The following is a 16,451-nucleotide window of genomic DNA, read 5'->3' as shown; positions in this document are numbered from 1 at the left end:
AAAATCAGCCGTCAAAGATCGTTTTTTCTTTTATTACCCTTTAAATTCCGGTTTATTTCGGAGTGAATATTAAGCAGTGTTAAAGCTGGGGAATTAGGTGTCAAAAAAGTTTCAATACAGCGAAAGGAAAAACCTGTTTCGGCAACTCTTCACATTTTATAACATAATCATGTTTCTCATTTTACGCCTTACTGTTCCTCTGAACCGTCCAGTCCTTCTGGAACGGTCCTCCAACAATATTGAAAAAAATAATAAAAATACAAGTGGTGAAAACGCCCAACAGAAACTTAAAAAAATAGGGGTTTTAACGACCACATGTACATCCAGCAATTATCCTTGTTCCTATGATTACTTTTAAATTATTTGAGCTACTCCCGCATAATGTCAGGTTTATATGGTCGTTACATGAGACATGCTACCTCATCACGACATTTAAATTGTCATATTTCACAAAACAATGTTCAAAATCGATTTTTTGTCTATATTATAGTTCGGATATTTCTCAGCTGGGGTGGAAACTTTTCGAAACGAGTCGTTTTATCGAATTACAAACGAGTTGCCGATATGTTCCCAGGAACGATTCCCCCGGGTCGGCCTTTGTTTTCCAACGGGGATTAGATCTCGAAGTTGGCCGAGAAGTTACCGCCGGGAAAGACGTGATTTCCTGATTTTCTCAGGTAGCCCCAACCTAGCCCGAAACGGTCCTTTTTTTTCTAAAAGACGCTGTTCCCGAAGGAATAGAAGGATAAAACGGCAGAGACCGACCCAACAAACCCGTGGGACGAACCAATTACCACACTGTGTACACACGTGTGTTTACGTGTTTGCTTGATGTTAATTTTGTCCTAATTAAATTCCTTGATGTAACCGAATAGCATTGAAACTTATGTCTAACAGTTAATTTGCGATGTTTGACTGTGCGGTCTAAGATGTACCTTGACGGTTGGTGCTTTACTTAACTGGGTCAGTATACAAATTTGGTGTGTGTTTCAAAGTTACTAAAAAGATATATAAGAAAAAATAACACGGGCTCCTCAAATCAAAACGACCACCTCACGACCTCAATAAAGAAATTTGACCTCACAGAAATCATAGCAGCCCAACGCTGAAGAAAGCTGATAAGAGTCTAACAGATAAACACAGCAAGTTTAGGCCCGAAAATTACAAATAGTTACATAAAACACAATTCATTAAATTCACTAGTTTTCTTGGTCCGCTTGACCAATTAATATCATTCAATTAATTGAGGTTTTTAGTTGAGATAAAAAGTCAGTGTCACGAGCGGGATTCGAACCCACGACCTTCAGCTTGACGTTTGAAGAATGGCAAAAAGGAGGGAAAATTCAAAAGGTGGGGTTGAGATGGGAAGATTAGTGCCCGAGTGGATCGAAGACGATAGCTCAAGTGGGAGAGTAACGGCGTATCAAGCCGAAGGTCGTGGGTTCGAATCCCGTTCGTGTCACTGACTTTTTTATCTCAACTAAAAACCTTAATTAATTGAATGATACTACACAATTTTTGTTTTGGCGGCATGTTTGGTGGTATTGCTTAAATGATACATATCGATATTTTTGACGATATGAGAAATTATATAAATTGTCAATAGATTACTGAAAGATTTTCGTCATGTCGTTGTTTGACGGTTTGGTTTCAAATCTGTAAGGAAATAAATGAAATAATGCTAAATCGCAAATAATAAAATATTCTGTAATAAGATAAAAATACATTTAAAAAAATTTACGGGAGGAAAAATATTTTTTTGTATAAAAAAGGTTTAGGCTGTGGGCAAAAATTAACAAGTCACTAATTTTTTAAAAACCCTTGCAACAAATGTTAAGAAACTGAATGACATAAGACACAAGTTTTGGGTGTAATAGCACAAATAGTTTTTGAAAAATATGAGAAAAATACGGCACATCTTTAAACAACTAAATCACCTCGAAAAACTACTGAAGTAGGGTTTAAAAAAAATTAAAATGTTCTAACGCTAAATCACAATGTACAAAAAATTCTGAAATAGAAATAAAATCGTATAAAAAAACTTAGAAGCGGAAAATATAAAAAATAAAAGCGTAAAAGTTTATCAGAAATTTAAGTTCTTGCCAAAAATTAACGAATCAATATTTTAAAAAACCTTACCTAAGAATTCGTACTATACAAAAAAAATATTGATTAAAATAGACAAAAATATATTTGAAGAAATGGTACTTTTTCGGCTTCTCTTAAATTAAGTTCAATTAATTAAGTTTTTTAGTTGAGATAAAAAAAGTGTCACGAGCGGGATTCGAACCCACGACCTTCGGCTTGATACGCCGCTATTCTACCACTTGAGCTATCGTGACTTCAATCCACTCGGGCACTAACTTCCCATCTCAACCCCACCTTTTTGAATTTTCCCTCCTTTTTGCCATTTTTCAAATGTATAATCTACTTGATTCTCGGCGACAAATGAAATGGCCACGGAGAGCTTTAGTGAAGTATACTTCATTTTAATTCATTAAAATCACTATTTTTCGTGGTACGCAGGACCAATTAATATCATTCAATTAATTAAGGTTTTTAGTTGAGATAAAATGACAAAAACGAGGGAAAATTCAAAAAGGTGGGGTTGAGATGGGAAGTTAGTGCCCGAGTGGATCGAAGTCACGATAGCTCAAGTGGTAGAGTAGCGGCGTATCAAGCCGAAGGTCGTGGGTTCGAATCCCGCTCGTGACACTGACTTTTTATCTCAATTAAAAAACTTAATTAATTAAACGATATTAATTGGTCAAGCGGATCACCAAAAATAGTGAATTGTACATAGTAATGTTATTTTTGTATCTGCAGTGAGTGAATGTATTTATTAGCGTGATTGTGTAGTACGAGAGGTGCTACAGCGAAAAAATAGTTCCCCATCTAAACAAGTTTATATTTCGATGAAATAAGGATACGTAAAAAAATTGAGATATAAATGTAGTACAAAAAAAATATCGATTTGTACAAGCCATTTTTTCATCGAAAAAATCGATATTTTATTTATTAATTTATATAGTCTTTTAGAGTGCAAGGGTCGATGAGGAATATTGAGCACCCCATTGACCCTCAATTAGGTTATTGTAGTGATATAAAAGATGTAAATGGTGATGGAAGAATATCGAGTATTCCATCATACTGATTAGAATGTATGTAGTAATTCATTGTAAAGTAGCTTTTGCTCGAATTGCCGGTGGTCATCCAGAAATGATAAGCCCAACTATGTCTATGGATGCAATATGTACATGGATGAGCCGATTTGAGTTCATGTATCAGCAACAAATAAAATTTTAGCGGAAAGATAAGACGTCATGTCGAGAGATTATGCCAATCATACAATTATGATTAATAATCCAATTGAGTTAAAAGAGTGGCAAGGAGTATGATAAACAGTAAAGTTTCTGTTCGTTACAAGAATGTCTTTAACTGCACCCTTTCGAAACTCCTTGTTTTTGTAAATCCGGGTAAGCGGAAAGTCGGACTTTACAAGAAACCCTCTGTGGTATAGGACCGCCGCTGTCCGTTTAAGCATCCCCCTCGGAATTGTTCCTTTGGCCTGAGTTCCCGCCTATATAAATCGGCAACTTCGCCCGGCTTATCCCCTGGGTCTCGCACCGCGCCCCGGCAATAAAAGCAATTCAAACAGCCATAAAATTAACCCGGCCACCCCCTCCGGCATTTGTACCCCGGGTCCATTCGTGTGCGGTAAATAACCCAGCCTCGTCATACGCATCGTAAATATTAATATTTTAAAAATAGCCGTCCGTGTACAGCGGCCCATTCCAAGGATTACGCTTCATGTTATCCACCCCATAACGCTGATTATTACACTTTTATTGCTACAGCTTCATATGTTTTAAATATACCAAAACAACATCTTTACCTAAATCATCGTTCCATTTTAAAGAATCATTTTCTTCTAATTTAATCGTTGCAACAACCAGATCTTCATTTTTTATTACTTACTAACACAGAAAGACAGGACATGAGACAAGGAGACACAAACAGAGCGAAAGAGAAGAAAAGAGTTAATGAGAAGGAGGAGAGAGAATGTACAGAAGTAGAAGAGTAAAGAAATATACTAAGGGAGAAAGAAAGAGAATGAAAAACAGAGAAAGAGCAGAATGAAAAGAGAGACTTAAGGAGAGGGTTTTAGATTGGAAAGAAAGGAATCGAGATGGACAGAGTTACATCGAGGGAGGGTGAAGGAAATATGGAGCAGGAGTGAGAAAAAGGGAGGGTCAGAGAGAGAATGGTTGGTGGTAAAGAAAGAACAAGTGAGGTGAAGGGCTAAAGAAGGAGAGAGAGAGGAGAAAAGGAAAGAGAGTGAGAGAGAGAAAGAGACGACACACAGAGAGTGAAATGGACACTTGAGAAGACAGAGAGCCAACGAGCGAGCAAGTGAGATGGATAGAGAACTTGAGGAGAGAGATAAAGAGAAAGAAAGAAAGAGAGTGAGTGAGAGAGAAAGAGATGGAAATAATGACTAACAAGAGAGATGAAATTAAGATAGATAAAAGAATAAACACTTAAATAGACAGATATATAGAAAGACCGTTTGAAACAGACAGAGATACTTAAGAAGACAGACGAAGATAGTTTACAATGGTAAAAAGAGTGATAGAATGAAGATGAGTAAAGATAGATAAAGGAATAAATATATAAATAGATAGATATGTAGATAAAAAGATTAGGGAGCGAGAGAGCGTGTGAAATGGACAGAGACTTAAGGAGAGAGAGTGAGAGAGAGAGGAACACGGTTATTTTATCAAAGAACTGCATCAGCTTAAATGATTAGTCCCTATTTTTGCTTTCAAACGCTTCCTTCTACTTATAGGATTATGGGCTGTATTTAACCAGGCAGCATACCTAAACCCGGAATAATAACCGCGAATCCGGGGCCTAATCCTTAGTGCGGGGACATTCGATAGGATTATTATCGTAGAGATATTTACCGCAAACTGGCTCCCGGTCAATTTTACGACGATTTAACAGCCCGTTTGGATACGCACTTTTCCGACGTGCTGTAATACTTCGGTCTGATACAATTAACTATATTTTAAAAATTATATAATAATTGCTTATTAGTTGAGATGAACACGACCTGGTAGTCCCCAACATTGTCGGGTTATCGCATCGGGGGCGGGGCTGATGATGCTTTTCCTTAATCTAGGCCGGACACGGGTCACCATAGCCATACAAGCAACTCGGCTACTTCTCCGTATGCAAATCGACGATAAATCAAAATTTGCAAACCCTAACGCCCCCCCCCCCCCGCCGGCTAGTGTGGAAAGAAATTCCATCCAGTTTTAGTCGTTGAATCCAAAATAAAATGGTTTTATTAGCAAATCGTTAAACATAACAGGTCAACGGCAACAATTACTGTTTACATTAGTCGATTCGGCCGGCAAAACAAATATAATAATAAATATTCAGAAAGGGCTTTCAAAATGTCGAAATGTATTGAACAACCATTTTATGCAAGTTATAAATTGGTAGTAATTAGTGACCGTTAGTCGATGATTATTCGAAAATCGTGAGATGCGGTCTGGTGTGACGTAGGTAAAAAAAAAATTTTCTTTATCGTGCCAACGTTTCGATCTTTATTAAGATCTTCCTGGCCTGGAATTTACAAAAATTGACTAAATTTAACAAACACATCTAGGATGTGGAAAAAGTGAATTTATACGATGCAAAAATTTTTTGCACATCCTATCCTAAGAATTCACTTTTTCCACATCCTACATGTATTTGTTAAATTTAAACAATGTTTGTAAATCCCAGGCTCTCAATGATGATCTCAATAAAGATCGAAACGTTGGCACGATAAAGAAAATGTTTTTCTGAAACCTACGTCATACCAGGAAAAAATCTCACGATTTTCGAATAGTTATAAATTGTATTAAATTACAAGCAAACAAATAATTAATATAAAGACATATACATACATATACATCATGTATTTCTATAAATAAATCGTTCATTCATTCTCTCTCTTTCTCACTCTCTCTCTCTTTCTCTGCCAGTTGATGAACCTGAAATATGTTCATTTTGAACTCCTAGCTGTGTCCGTCTGTCTGACTTTCGAACAACCTTTTTTATGTTATGTTATGACTTTTTATTAAATTAAACTTTTTTTTAAATAATACCTTACACACGGATGATGCTGACTATCCTTTTAGATTGGGTCTGTCAGACGCGTTTCGTCATTTCAAAATCTTTAATGATCAGCCTTTTTTGCGACACTACTGCATAAACTCGACTTCACAAAAATTACCCAGGTCCGACAAACACTGAAGATGGCGAATTGTTGAAACGCGTCTGGCAGACCCAACTAGCAAGGATAGAATTCCGTGTGTTTGGTATTATTTAAAAAAAAATTAATAAAAAGTCCTAACATAACATAAAAAAGTTATTTAAAATTATTATGTAAAAAATACACTTATATTGAAAAGATTTAAAGATAGTTTCGGTTTTATAAGCGATTTTCTTAGAAATGATCAAGCTGCACCCCTATTTTTAAAATTGGCATTTATTTGAAGAAGAAATTAATAGAAGAAAATCATCGGTTCGTTCGGAATCGCTATGATTTCAAAAGGGATGTAATTATATGATAATTTTTATCAAGATTTTGCGAACCAGGCAAAAAGTTGAGCTTTTGAGATTGTGTTCGCCCTCATCAATCGTTCGTAATTGAATGTAAACATGAAAAGTGATTCATTTGTGAGAGTTTTAATATTAATTTGTAACATGAGAGATATTAATTGTTTAATATCACAGCGAGGTGACAGAACAGAAACTAAGGACAAATGATACCAACTTTCAGAAGTCTTTGAGCTGTCGCTCGCGGATTCGAAAACGTCGAATCAGCGTACGTAAAAGTTAGCGATAGTCCATATTCAGAAAGCCGTGCGTCGAGTCGTGTTGGTTATATAAACGCATTCATTTTTATATTGAAAAATTTACCTTTGCATTCGTTGGCATCTCTGGCAGTGGCTCGTCCCCATGGTCTGTCGAAATGGAACGGTTTGCATCTTTCGCAGTCGCGTCCGGCGGTGTTGTGCTTGCAGTCGCAGGACAGTTGGCCGCTGCCCGTCGAGACGCATTTGCTGGCGTGACCGTTGCACTTGCACCGACCACCGACGGCGAAGTCGGACACGGCGTACTGGTACGACATAGTGGCCGGGGTTGTCGTTACGATCTGCGGTACGACCGCCTCGTCGGCCAGGTCCTGCTCCGGGTTGAGGACGACCTTTTCCTTCATGTCCTCTTCCTTCTTGTCTTCCTGCTCTTCTATATGAAAGTTGAGCCGGTTGAATATGACTTTGATGTCTGTGGCGGTCACCCAATCCTGAAGAACCGGCGAGTTGTCGAAATCCGCGGCGGAAGGCCGGGCCTCGAGGGTGCTGAACGCGATCCTAGAGGAAATCGGAGAGTCTCCGGTGAACCTGTGCGAGTCGGTGCAGAGGGCTTCTTGCTCATTGGCTTTGGTTATCATCGCTTTGTTAGGCCGTCCGTAGAACTTCTTACACTGGCCGGAGTAAAACTGGAAAGGTTGCCAGGTCTTTCCGTAATCCATGGATTTATATATGGCTATTGAGTCCGGTTTGGGGGCTTTGGGGCAGAATTGTAGGGAGACGTAGGTCAGTTCGTACTTTTTCCCTAAGGAAAGCTTTAAAGTCACGTTGTCCGGAGGAGAATTGGCCGATGTTGGAGGCACCAGAGGTTCCGAACGCCAGCAGGTCACGTTGTTCGCGTTGTTCAAATCGGTCAGATAAGATGCAGGGTGCCGCCGTTTAGGCTGGGCGTCGTCGCACACGGAACACGACGCCGGGTCTGGCGCGTCGCAGTAGCGGGTCGGACCGAAAGCTCCGCAGGTGCTGCTCGCTTCCACAGGGTTGTTGAACGCGGCGTTCACGAAGTCGGGTATGCACCTTTTCGGGCCGTCTTCGTCGTAACACGGGTCGACAGGGGCCGTCTGCCTTTGGGGGAACATCCGGAGAAAATCCGAACCGGCGAGTACGCCGATCGGAAGGAGAAATAACACGTAGCACTTCATTCCGGCCGAGAAGACACCATCACCCTGAGACTACACGGCAATCACTGGCTGTTCCATCCTCGCCGACATCCCTACTCCATCGCCACGACCCCTCCACCCTTCGACCCCCCCTAGAGAAGCTTATTGCACATTACCATTTTTAACTCTACCCCCCAAATTATTTGTTATCCATTCAATTTAACCACGGGGGAGGGATTCGATATAATCTTAATTTGACGGATCGAAAAGTTCAACTAACCTTAAAATTAAATCAATTTTTTTTTTCACAATGAAGAATCGACGACCTTTCCAAACTCTGCAGTTATGTCTTCTTCAATTATTAACACTACACGCTTTTGTATTGTCAATAGAATAGCAAAAATACATTAATAAATAAAAATAACCCTCATCGATATTTCCAGGAATAAACACTTAATTATTCATTATGCTTATTCAAATTTTACTTGGTTTTTATTTTATATATTTAATATTACAGGTAAGTCTTTATTATTTCCATATATCTTTAAATTTATATATTTTTTACTTAACACTAAAGCCAAACTTAATAGTACTAAGCAATCTGGGGAGTCTTGTTTCATTTTCTTCCACAATACATTTTTAAATCTTAATTTAAGAAAATTAAATCACATACTTCAAACATGCATACAAGAAAATAAACGATGATATTAAACAAAAATATATAAGTCCCTATATATTTATATATACGTTTATCTATATATGTATAATGAAATCGCCTATTTAGTGGTCAATTGACCAAATTACTTCTTTCAATTAATTCATCTTTTTATGTAAGGTTTTGGTTGAAATGAAAAAGCAATTGTCATGAGCGGGATTCGAACCCAGGGCCTTCGGCTCAATACGCCGCTGCTCTAACGATGTCAATTGTCACGATAGCTGAATTGGTTAGAGCAGAGGCCGTTTGAGCCGAAGGTCTTGGGTTCGAATCCCGCTCTTCACATTAACTTTTTCATTTCAACCAAAACCTTGCACAAAAAGATTAATATAATGAAATACTACAATTAATTAAGGTTTTTAGTTGAGATAAAATTGTAAATAAAAATTGTAAAATATTAATTGGTCAAGAGGACCACGAAATTAGTGAATATAATGAAATACATTTCTATGCCATCAACGCTGCCAAATTTAAAATTTACAAAAACAACTAAATTTTCGGGGACCGCGGTAGCCGAGTGGTTAGCATGAGAGACTCTCACGCCGCGGTCGTGGGTTCGATTCCCACCGTCGCCTCTGGCCCTTTTTTCCCGATAACCCCCAATTTGAACACACAAGAATTCGTACTATGGCTAATATGCAAGATCATAAGGCCAATAAAAAAAAAATAAATAAATAAAAAACTAAATTTTCAACCTTGTTGGAAAAATATACAGTAAATCTTGGAAAATTTCGTAACATCATTTAATAAGCTTTCCCGGATGGCCCTCAGAGAACCTGAGCAGGAGAAGAGGGATCGTCCTCACCCGACTGAGGATTGGCCATACGCGGTTGACACATGGGCACCTGCGCGGGCTTTGGCATAATAGAGGCGCGTCATGCTTTGGCTCCATACAGAGAGCGTGTAGGCATGCCGCCGGACTTAAGAAGAGTTCTCGAACACGGTAGCTAGTTTCAGAGTCCCCTGTTCCGCTTTTTAGAGGAAATTGGGTTTTTTTATTGTATATAATATGTCTTATGTGTTGTGTCTATATGTTTTGTCTGAGTGCATGTATTAGCGTGAATGGCGAGGGGTGAGGGTGAAATATTTATAAAAGTACTCCATCGACCCCAATCTAGATTAGTTTAAGTATAGGTCGGTGGAGGAATATCAAGTACTCCACCGACCAAACGGAATGAGTGTACTGTATGGATATATTTTATGTGTATGAATGTATTTATTTGTATGAATGTAGTGTTTGTAAGGGTAAATAGAATATAAAAATAAATTTTGCATTGTATAAATGCATTCCATTTCACGATTTATGAATAATTATCGATTAACGGTCACTAATCACCACACATTATAAATAAATTAATGGTTTAAAATAAAGAAAAACAAAACTTCTGTTGAAACATGTTCAATAATAAAAAATCATATCAATGGCGGATTTATCGCATGGTTAAATTTTTAGTTTTTTATGTTTAAAATATACATTAAAAAAATTACTGAGATTAAACTTGTGCTGACTTAATCCATTAAAATTGAGTGTTTAATCTTAAATGGTAATTAATCTTGATCTTTAAACAGGATTACTCACATCAACGGGCAATTCACAGAAACAATTTTTAACCGTTTACTTACCCAGGATTTCGATCGCTTTTGCTCCATGGCTTAGGAAGGAAAATCGGATTAGACCCGACAGGATATGTATTGTTAATTGGAGGTTTACAGGATCCGGGCAGAAAGCTGACAAATTAATCGATGGAATAACCGAGTAATATTAATAGGTAATTAGTTGTTTGGTTAATTATTTTGTTAGGGTTTAGTGCGAGGATGATGAAGGAGGGTCATGGTCAGGGTATGTTGCATAACGGTACGGCCCGAACGGTTTCTTAGTCAAGCCGGCTAATTGTATGAGCAAAATTAATAACAGCGTCATTAACTCACATCTGTTTACAAATCGAAAATTGCTACAGTGAGTAAAATTTATTTTCAGCTATCCCTGGTATAATTAGTTAATTAGAATTGCTTCAATTACAACATATTCATTAAATGTAATTTCCTTTATGGAGTAAATAATGTATTTGCTTCGTTACCTTTAATGATATCAAAATTTAATTATTAACATTAACTACACAATTGTATCCTAAAACTTTTAAATTAAATTAAATTTAAAGTAATCAAATAGAAAGTTTATAATACAAGAAAATTATGTTGAAACGCACTATTGAATTTTATTTTAAAGTTTTTCTTAAAAATATGATTTTTTTATTGTTTAAGATTGAAAAAAGTAACTTCTAAGGAAAGAAAAATAATATGACTTTATTTTCCTACGTTTGTTTTTCTTTCTATCGTTAATTCTAATTGGTCCACCTTTTCACTTCATCGCCCTTCCGGCCCTTGTTATCGAAACGAGGAAAAACGAAGAGATTGAGAAATTGTGAGAACGAGCGTCAATTTACATAAATTAGAAAATTTAATAGGCCTTCGAGTCGGCTTAGTATGATTCGCGGATATGAAGGTTTTACAAGATGAGTATGACGGCCGTAAAAAAATGGGTCTTTTATAAAAGGGTTCTTTCGAAAAACCAATTTTTAACATCCAGAAGCTTCTGGGAAAAATTGAGTCGATTGCATTGAACGAGGGAACTAGGGGTACAATTAGCCGGATGATTGCAGTGACTAAGTAGCATTAATCCCGCTTCCTAATATCCATCATCATCATCATCCGCAAAATGACAAAATAACACACGCAAAATCGCTAAGTTTACATTATTAAAACAGTTCTAGTAATTTGAAAAATTCGTCATTATTCGATATCCATTATATGTAGTGGTTTATTGACAAAATTACTTCTTTCGATTTTATGTACTTTTTATGTAAAATATTGGTTGAAACGATAAAATTAGTGTCAAGAGCGGGATTCGAACCCACGACCTTCCGTTCCGTGACACTGACTTTTTCATTTCAACCAAAACCTTACATTAAAATATTAACTATTCGATATGCTGAAAAATTTTTCTAGTAGTTAGTAAAATAAGCTCATTAACTATTTTCATATTATAACATTGGCGATAATATACTCTCTCTCTCTCTCTGTCTATCTCTCTCTCTCTCTCACTCTCTCTCTTTCTCTCTATCTCTCCCTTTCTTTCGTTTAAACTTTTGGGGAAGAGGGCCGCAACGGCTGAAGGTCGATTCATGCACACCAGTAACGTCACAGTGCCGTGACCGGCATTTTGTTCCGCAGGCGTCTTTGAAAAATTAAAATACAAAATTCATATAAAGAATATATAACGTAAAGAATATACATACGTATAAGAATGTATATAATAAATAAGAATGTATAAGAATATAAATAGTATAGATAATAATTTTTTTTTGGAAACCGGCCAACCGTGCTGCCGTCGTCATCGGACAGTGATCGTCAGATTTCTTGTTGAAGATATTTTACAGTTTTCACGGCCGTACAACATGAATATGTAGTGGCCTATTGACCAAATTACTTCTTTCAATTTTATGTACTTTTTATGTAAAATATTGTTTGAGACGATAAAATTAGTGGGACGAGCGGGACTCGAACCCACGACCTTCCGTTCCCTGACACTGCCTTTTTCATTTCAACCAAAACCTTCTCACTCTCTCTCTCTCTCTCTTTCTTTCGTTTAAACATTTGGGGAAGAGGGCCGCAACGGGTAAAGGTCGATTCATGCACACCAGTAATGTCACAGTGCCGTGACCGGCATTTTGTTCCACAGGTGTCTTTGAACAATTAAAATACAAAATCAATATAAAGAATATTTAACGTAAAGAATATACATACGTATAAGAATATATATAATAAATAAGAATGTATAAGAATATAAATAGTATATATAAGAATTGTTTTTCGAAACTGACGGGCTCTGTTCACACCGTGGCCATGCCAACCGGCCAACCGTGCTGACGTCGTCATCGGACAGTGATGGTCAGATTTCTTGTTGACGATATTTTACTGTTTTCACGGCCGTACAACATGAATAACGAACAACTCATTGACTTGGTACGAAATTATCACGTGTTGTTTGATCAGGCAAATTCAAAATAAGTGGCCTCAGATTTCATACTCTCTGGAGTAAAATAGGAACAGAAATGAAAATAGATGCTGCGTTGACGTTATGAATAGTTTACATTGTTTTAAGGTTTTTGGGGTATTTGACAACCTCGCGAGAGATCCAGTATCAAAATTAATATAATCAGTGAATATTTCTCGTACACAAAATGCTCCCTGTTAATGTAAATTTTGTAATGTTCGACTTTCACTTATTAAACCATTTCGGAAACAATTTAATTGTACGTGCGTTTATTGTTAATGTATTAAGAGCTTTAAATCTTAACTCTTATGTTATGCAGCAAGTAAAGTTTTTCTCCATCGTCCACTTTGTAAACTGTCGGACATTCTGTCCCTCTCTTGTTCCATGCTTGATGAGCCTACTTCCGTTTTCTCACTTCCGGTTCCTCTTCTTTATCTAAAATCAGCGCAATAATCGAAAGGTCATCATCTGAATACATTGCCATTTTGGCAACTCAAGTCCACTGCAAGGCACGGATGAAAAACTGACCAGCGAGAATGTGTACAATGAAATTAACATCAATGATGGACATTTTAGTTGTAATCCGGTAGACCAGACAGTCTTATAGGTTAAACTTCAAGCCGCTCATCACTCCAGTTTTCACCGTTCCAGCCACTCACCGCTCCAAAAACTCATCACTCTCAAGGTCATCCGGGGACGACTTTGAGTATTACTCTAGCTCTTAGTTATTTCATTAAAGGTTTTACCTAGTTAAAAATAATGTTTAAGATAAGAAACTTTTTAAACAAGATATGTGTTAATTTATAGTCATTTTAAGTTTGATAAAAATAATTATTTGTTATTTAAATTATGGTTAATATGATATTTGTTTTATTTTACTTGATTTCAAGAAAAAGGTAATGAATCTTTTGGTTGGTTGGTTTTTTTTTGTTTTTTTTTGGTTTTTTTTTATTTGATAATAGTTATGAAAAGAAATAAGAACCATTAAACTTTTATTGTTTAATTTTTCTTTTTGTAGTCATTTCTTTTATATCAGCTATGTAATTCAACCAATCAACCTTTAAGGCCCTGGTGCTGAAATTTAAAAAAAACTTCAAAGTTTGGAGCAAAGTCTGACCTGGCATAGGGTCACTTTGGGTCCGTCCTCACTCGCGGGTTTGGGCCGGTCCGTCCAACAATAATTAACTTAATGCCGGTTCAGAATTCACCGACTCGCAGACCAAACCCAATCAACTGATGGAATTATGGGTGTGATCAATTTTGTGAGACAGGAAAACAACTGATTTTTTGTGTGAGTTTGGAGCCAATCCTAAAAAGAGTGGTTTTTTCCCATACCTAGTAGAAACTAATGTTGGCAGGTGTCTTTTCGAATTAGAGTTGTAGGTTATAACATGCTTAGTATATCTTGCAGAATTTTTTGAAAAGTGCCCCAACCTGAAAGATGGCGCCACAAAAAATTGTCAGTTTTTCGTGGGTTCATCGATACCTCTCTTCAAAAAAAAAATAAGAAAAAAGATTTGATCTCTTCTCTTTTCGGCCGCCTAGTCAAGCAGTTACTTTCTTTTCTCTCCTAAATTTAAAAATTAATAGTTTGTATTTCAGCTGAGTATTATTTTGAGTAAAGCCTTATTTCATTTTTTGATAATTTTTGTACTTTTTGTTATTTTTCAAATTAGAAGGATTAGCTAAATTTTGTTTTCTCTTTTCTTATGTATACCTTTTTCTGAGGGGATCCTTTTAGCTTTCATAAATACTGGTAGCAGAGGTCAAGGTGATACGTTTTACAAAAGTGTGTGAGTATTTTTTTAACTTATTTTCTTTTAATTAATTAATTAAACGCGTAGGTTAAACGTCTTTATCACTTAGCGAGAGGGGTGTAGGATGTCAGATAGGCTTACTTGTAAAAGCACTTGGCTGCAGTGTTTTAGGAAAAACATTTACTAGCAAATCTTCATCAATCATTGCACGATAATAGGATTAGTACGGTATGCCATTTTTTGGTAAAGTCTTAAATGAGAGACTTTGATACCATTACGTAAAAGGTCTGGGTGTATAAGACCTTCTGAGGAATACATACATCTATTTAGAAAAGCTTAGAGTGTGGTAAATAATGTAAATTGGAGTTGTACGAATAGCTTTCCTTAAGACCGCGTCACGATCCGCCCGAGCAACTGCCAACCCATTTTCCGCCGATTTTGAAAATCGAGATACTAGGAATTTAACAGAGATTGGAGATTAAAGCTCCTCTCGGTGATTATGCAAATTAATTGCCCAACGCGCCATTTAGAACATAATCCATTTTATTACAGAAGGGATAACGTCTTAATGACTTTAACTCAATACCAAGTTCACAACGATTTTGAACCGTTAAGTAACAGGCAATACACGAGCGTGAGGTCAAATTCGGTTCGAGATATAACCTTCTAAGTTAAAATTGGTTCGAATGAAGTTTACCAAAATTGAAACCCCACCATAATACAACTTTAAAAATATCTCAACTTAAAATTTAATAAATGATCATTAATGAAATATCACATTGTACAAAACTGCGTAGATTTTTGTCTGGATAAAGTGAAGTAAAAAAAAGTTTTGGCACGAGTTTTACAAAAAATTTCATTCCCTTTGTACTCTTTGTGGGACAAACAGCCGCATGTTTGGACGGAAATAATAACGGCTGTATAAGAGTATTAATGGTGTGTCCTTCCAAGTTGAATGAACAGTTTGGCCCCGAGCGTTCATCACCGATCACAATGTATTAGTGCCTCTCCAAGTCGACACTTGACAGGTAATTCCAAGTTGTTTCAATATAGTTTGAAATTAGCCCACAATTACATTAACTAGTTGTAAAGCCTTGTACAAACAACTCATCTCGATTTTCCGGCTAATTAATTTCAATGTTTTCTCCTATTTGCAAACTCTGAATCTCTAACAAGAAACCTCGTTTTGATTCCAAAACCGTGTTGTTTGGGACAACCCAAAAAATCAAGATATATATACCTTTTTACGTATTTCAGGTTGTGGAGATTTGGGAAACGATAGGACTTCATACGAAAGACCAGTTATAAGCCCTAAATCCATAATCGAGTTCTTAGGGAAGAAAAGGAAATGACTTAAATAATTACACAATTTTTTTTTCTCCCGATTTCCTTCCCCACCCCTTCAAAATCAAACGTATAAATACACAAAAATCAATATCTCACTGGCACTCTCAACACGACACACAAGAATGACATATCTACACGGAAAACAAACACTTTGAGTTAGTACAAATACTTTAGTTGAATCTAAAATTTTCTAGAATTGTATAAATTCATTTTTTTATCTATAATTTTCTCGCATTGTATAAATTCGTTTTTTTAAACTAACATTTTATACCATTTTATTGTATAAATCCATTTTTTTATCTCCAATTTTCTAGCCTTGTATAAATTCATTTTTTAAACTAACATTTTCTAGCATTGTGTAAATTAATTTTTTTAAATCTTAAATTTGTATAAATTCATTTTTTATCTACAATTTTCTAGCATTGTATAAATTCATTTTTTAAACTAACATTTTCTAGCATTGTGTAAATTAATTTTTTTAAATCTTAAATTTGTATAAATTCATTTTTTATCTACAATTTTCTAGCATTGTATAAATTCATTTTTTTA

The 16,451-nt window shown here is 36.2% G+C and overlaps 2 protein-coding genes across 2 annotated transcripts in view; both read right to left on the bottom strand.

The window, feature by feature from the left end:
* Window positions 1–6,909: 6,909 nt before the first annotated feature.
* On the bottom strand, window positions 6,910–8,138 carry LOC112126950 (netrin-B). The gene has a single exon (XM_024227060.1). The coding sequence runs from the start codon at window positions 8,069–8,071 to the stop codon at window positions 6,941–6,943; it is 1,131 nt and encodes a 376-aa protein (XP_024082828.1). The 5' UTR covers window positions 8,072–8,138; the 3' UTR covers window positions 6,910–6,940.
* A 5,380-nt stretch (window positions 8,139–13,518) lies between these two features.
* LOC112126949 (cubilin-like) overlaps window positions 13,519–16,451 on the bottom strand; it is a 292,446-nt gene continuing 289,513 nt past the window's right edge. Inside the window, exon 7 of the mRNA XM_024227043.1 lies at window positions 13,519–13,544. Coding sequence (XP_024082811.1) covers window positions 13,541–13,544 — 4 coding nt within the window. The 3' untranslated portion in view covers window positions 13,519–13,540. The remainder of the gene's footprint in view (window positions 13,545–16,451) is intronic.

The sequence above is a fragment of the Cimex lectularius genome, unplaced genomic scaffold, assembly GCF_000648675.2.
Source record: "Cimex lectularius strain Harlan isolate CLEC.00 unplaced genomic scaffold, Clec_2.1 scaffold67, whole genome shotgun sequence".
NCBI lineage: Eukaryota > Metazoa > Arthropoda > Insecta > Hemiptera > Cimicidae > Cimex > Cimex lectularius.
This window is presented reverse-complemented; position numbering and strand designations above follow the sequence as displayed.

Bases quoted from the DNA above. Each gene is read 5' to 3' on its own strand.
- LOC112126950 (XM_024227060.1), bottom strand. From the start codon at position 8,071: ATGAAGTGCTACGTGTTATTTCTCCTTCCGATCGGCGTACTCGCCGGT.